At 50.6% G+C, this 4348-nt stretch overlaps 3 protein-coding genes across 14 annotated transcripts in view; 2 read left to right on the plus strand and 1 right to left on the minus strand.

Annotated features, from left to right (window-relative positions):
* The window catches only part of slc8a1a (solute carrier family 8 member 1a), a 35395-nt gene extending 33769 nt beyond the window's left edge, over positions 1–1626 (plus strand). For all 9 annotated transcript variants that reach the window (XM_008421089.2, XM_008421057.2, XM_008421066.2 and 6 more), the window contains one exon: positions 651–1626. In XM_008421089.2, coding sequence (XP_008419311.1) covers positions 651–1027 — 377 coding nt within the window. In that variant the 3' untranslated portion in view covers positions 1028–1626. The remainder of the gene's footprint in view (positions 1–650) is intronic.
* A 101-nt stretch (positions 1627–1727) lies between these two features.
* On the minus strand, positions 1728–3127 carry LOC103471870 (neoverrucotoxin subunit alpha-like). 2 transcript variants are annotated; one of them, XM_008421146.2, is made up of 3 exons: positions 3044–3127; positions 1947–2564; positions 1728–1890 (listed from the first exon to the last, which is right to left on the minus strand). In XM_008421146.2, exons 1-2 carry the CDS (start codon positions 3084–3086, stop codon positions 1975–1977), a joined length of 633 nt encoding a protein of 210 aa, XP_008419368.1. In that variant the 5' UTR covers positions 3087–3127; the 3' UTR covers positions 1728–1890; positions 1947–1974. The 2 variants fall into 2 exon arrangements, with proteins under 2 accessions (XP_008419368.1, XP_008419352.1); XM_008421130.2 differs by having other exon boundaries at positions 1728–2564.
* Positions 2980–4348, plus strand: part of psen2 (presenilin 2) — a 6053-nt gene continuing 4684 nt past the window's right edge. The window contains exon 1 of one of the 3 annotated variants that reach the window (XM_008421189.2): positions 2980–3126. Coding sequence is in view for 1 of the 3 variants with exons in the window: in XM_008421173.2 (XP_008419395.1) it covers positions 3411–3417 (7 nt within the window). In the remaining 2 variants the exon portion in view is untranslated. Of the gene's footprint in view, positions 3127–3204; positions 3313–3338; positions 3418–4348 lie in introns of those variants that run through there. The other 2 variants (XM_008421182.2, XM_008421173.2) reach the window with 2 other exon arrangements.

The raw sequence follows: 4348 nt of genomic DNA on the forward strand, positions 1-4348 counted from the left end.
GCAGCTAGCATAGCACAGAGCTGTGCTGCAGCTAGCATAGCACAGAGCTGTGCTGCAGCTAGCATAGCACAGAGCTGTGCTGCAGCTAGCATAGCTGTTAAACTGCAGCTTGAATAAAATGCAGCTACTAGCATGTTTAGAAGTCTGGATTGCTTCATGTGTATGTTGCATGTTGCTATAGACTGTTGCCATGGAGACGTTTCAGTATCTAAACTAATAGAAAACATTAACAACCTACCAGCATCCTGGATGTGGACTGTTGGATGTTAAACTCATGAGCAGTAAATATTGAGCTAATTATCAGTATTGGACCAAACAAAGCAAAGCAGATGCAGCCTTTAAAACTGTGACGCTTTTTATGGGTCAATTAGACTCAAAACGTTGGAACAGCAGCTGCACAGGGGGCCAAACTGGTCTTTAGTCAGGGGCCCAGGATTCCTGGATTCACCACAGGTGAAACCAGGACCTCAACACAGACGGTGAGCTTCACTCAACTTAAAGTTTATAATACAGCCCCGTAAATTATCGCTTTAGAATTTCTGTGGAGAAATTAATTTAGGAGAAGCTCAGAGCACTGAGCTGCTTTCAGTCACTGAGAATCTACAGAGGAAAGCGACTGAAAGCTTTTGTTTTCTCCGTCTCTTCTTCAGACACCTTTGCCAGTAAAGTGTCGGCGATCCAGGACCAATACGCGGACGCCTCCATCGGGAACGTTACAGGAAGTAACGCCGTCAACGTCTTCCTGGGCATTGGTGTGGCGTGGTCCATCGCCGCCGTCTACCACTACAGCAAGGGCCAGGAGTTCAGGGTGGACCCGGGAACGCTGGCCTTCTCCGTCACGCTCTTCACCATCTTTGCTTTCATCTGCATCGCCGTCCTGATCTACCGGCGCCGGCCGGCCATCGGCGGGGAGCTCGGTGGGCCGCGTGTTCCTAAAGTCCTGACCTCCGGCCTGTTCTTCAGCCTGTGGTTGATGTACATCGTCTTCTCGTCGCTGGAGGCGTACTGCCACGTCAAGGGCTTCTAGGCCACCTGCTTCAAACTGGAATTGCAATTTGGACGGTTTCTCTTCGGATCATCGGATCGTAATGGGTTCCTGAGAGGTTCTGGTGGGTTTCGGGTTCCTTCAGGTTCTGGCCTGAGAGTCAGAATTGGGTTTTAACCGAGATGTCTGGGTCAGCCCTGCTGGTTCCTCTGACTTCCTGTAACACGTTTGTAAGGTTCTGGTTCCAGTTGTTCAGGTTTTCAGTGTGTTGGTGCAGACTCTGTTCTGGTTTCAGTAGAACCAGCTTTAAAATGTTCTGTTGGACCCAGAATGCTGCATGTTTTCCTCCAACTTATCTTAATCTTTCAGATTATATTTAAAGTGAGTTCTGTCAGGTATTTTGAAGTTCAGCCGGGTCCAAACAGCTTCAGGCCCGGCGTCCGGCCCGGTTTGGACAGACGGCTGCTGACTTCCTGACTGATTCCTCCTCCACCTTTAGTTGTGCACAATGTTTTGTCTTGCATGAACTTTGACCCCACGGCCACAGAGACCCTGAGCAGCCAAGACGCCCCTTCGTCTTCATTCTGCCATGTGATTGGTTGTTTCTCCTCAAAACATTAAAGTTTAGTGAGTGATGATGAGTCGACTTCTGTCTTCAGTGTCTCTGATCTTCCAACTGGGAACGGCTGCCTGGAAGCCTGAGCTTTAACTAGGACGTTAAACACACCGCTGGAGTCCGTAATAATTCAGAATTACTATAACTGCTTATGGCAATCATTAAATAAACCGGTCATTAAGATGAAAATAAGCCCCGCCCCCATCCGGAAACAAGACCCAGTTCTGATGTTGACGGTTTCCGGCCTCATCTGGATCCGCTTTAACTCGGGTCATTGTTCAGAACCGGTCCGCTTCTTCCTGGAACAAGACTTGGTTTCTGCTCACTCAGGGGTTCTGGCCCGGTAATGGTTCTGGTTCTGGCCCGGTGGGTCTCAGCAGAACCCAGCGTAGCTGGCGGTGGAGCGAGCGCAGAGACCCGGATAGAGCGCCTCTGTGAACTCGGTTCTGAAAGTGTGAACGTGACTCGGCCCGGTTTCAGTCAGCAGGAAGAAGGACAGAACCCCCCCAGCGTGGTCCAAACGGACCCGGACCCGCTCATAGCCGTCATCAGGAACGTCATAGGTCCACTTCTCCCCGCCGTGCCACGCAGTCAGAGCATCTCCCTCTGCTGCGAAGAACCAGGACGCCCGGTTCCGCCCGAACGCGGCCCGGCCCGCTCCCTTCCTGGGGACGCTTTCGTACGCCAGAGCGACGCCGACGGCGGCCCGGTTGTCGGCGCTCATCCAGTCCACATCGAACCCATGGCGACCCGTCAGCGCCGCCCGGCTCAGAACCTGCAGCTCCGCGTCGAACCGCTGCGGGTTCTGCGGGTAGTTCTGGTACCGGTCCGAAACCGTCACCCTGCGCAGGTCCGGAGACACGAGGAGCCAGCTGTTGACGGTGTCTGGGTCCAGGGCGAGGTCTGGCGGGTCCAGGGCGAGGTCCTGCGGGTCCGGCGGGTCCGACGGGTCCGGCGGGTCGGCTTTAGAACAGGAGACATCAGAGTTCATGCGTTTTTTATGCGTATTTGTTTAGTTAATAACGCTCAATAAAGTTTATTTAGAAAAAATGACTAGAGGAAATAGAACTCCTGCTTAAATACATTTCAAAATAAAAGCATGTGCATAACCGTCTGTTTAATGGTCGATAATCAAAACTTCAACACAGATGTTGAACTTGGTCCAACTGAAAGTTTACAAAACAGCCAAGAAAATCAATGATTCAGAATTTATCTGGAGAAATTAGTTCAGGGGAAGCAAAACCGCTAACCAAGAAGCTAGCAGCTGTTAGCTAGTGAGCTAACAGTCCAGCTAATGAGCTAACAGCTGGACTGTTAGCTCATTAGCTAACAGTCCAGCCAGTAACACACAGTGTTTGTCAAGTCACAAGTTTTAGCAAAAGAAGATGGGGGCGGGGCCTACAGGTGGAGCCACTCAGAGAGCAGCTAGACGGAAGTCTCACCTGGGACCAGTGCGGTGAGCGGCTGCTCCTGGTGTGAGGACATGTCTCCACCCTGAGGGGACACAAACACCCACTGAAGACAGGTAGACCTCTGGAGGACACTGGAACGTTCCCTCTGGTTTATTTCTCTCGGTTCTTCTCGTGTGCGTCACGTTGGGTGTGACGTCAGTGAACGTGTCACGTGGGTCGCTCGGATCAGCTGACCGCTGGGTTTCCGGGTTTATTTCTCGGACTTAATTTCGGTTCAGGTCCAGTTCGGTTCTGCACAGGTTCGTTTTTCTGAACTTACTCTGACAAAAAGCGACCAGAGTGACGGTCGGAACCATCCGAGTTCGGTTGGCTTCAGGAAAAAGTCTGTTTGGGGCACATGAGTGGTCAGTTTGTTCGGTTCTGTTGAGCCAGGCAGTACCAGCTCGGTTCGGTTCGATTAGACAGTAGAGTTCCGGTTCTGTCGGAGCAGATAGTACTGGTTCGGTTCTGTGGATTCTGCGGGTCGGGAGCTGAGGATGCTGCTGCCTCTTTACTAAACATCTGGAAGGTAACAGGAGCCGAGCCGAGTTATTTCTCAGCCTCAGTTTGATCAACTTCTGGGTTTTAATGTTTCAACATCATCATTAGGACAATTAAAGCCATTATTGCTGATATTTCTCGTCCTGAGTTCCAGTTTCTGGCCTCAGACTTCCTGGTATAAAAGGTTCGAGTTCTGGTTCCTGCAGCCGAACCTTCTGGACTCGCAGCTGATTTAGTGTTTCTGGCGCCTGTTGGTTTGTTTTTATTTTTAATCTTTGTCTTTTACTTGCTGTAACATCAGTTGGCCATTTGGGACACGAATAAATCTGAATCTGCTGTAGCAGTCAGCACAGGTTCTGGTGGTTCTGGTGGTAAGACAGTGGAGGTTCGGTTCTGTTGGAACAGATGGTTCTGTTTGTGTACCGAGACCAGGTTCTGGGTTCTGCTTGGTTCTTTAGTTTCCTCTACAAATGACTGTACCAGTAGTTTTAGGACCGAGAGCAGGTTCTGTTGGTTCTATTGGGTTCAGTAGGTTCCGTTGGGTTCTGCTTGGTTTCGGTTTGTTCTATTGGGTTCAGCTGGTTCTGTTGGGTTCTGTTAAGTTCTGCTTGGTTCTGTTGGGTTCAGCAGGTTCTGTTGGGTTCAACAGGCTCTGTTGGTTCTATTGGGATCAGCAGGTTCTGTTGGGTTCTGTTCAGCAGGTTCTGTTGGGTTCAGCAGGTTCTGTTGGGTTCAACAGGCTCTGTTGGTTCTATTGGGTTCAGCAGGTTCCGTTGGGTTCTGCTTGGTTCAGCA

The sequence above is a fragment of the Poecilia reticulata genome, linkage group LG1 (genome assembly GCF_000633615.1).
Source record: "Poecilia reticulata strain Guanapo linkage group LG1, Guppy_female_1.0+MT, whole genome shotgun sequence".
NCBI classification, from domain to species: domain Eukaryota; kingdom Metazoa; phylum Chordata; class Actinopteri; order Cyprinodontiformes; family Poeciliidae; genus Poecilia; species Poecilia reticulata.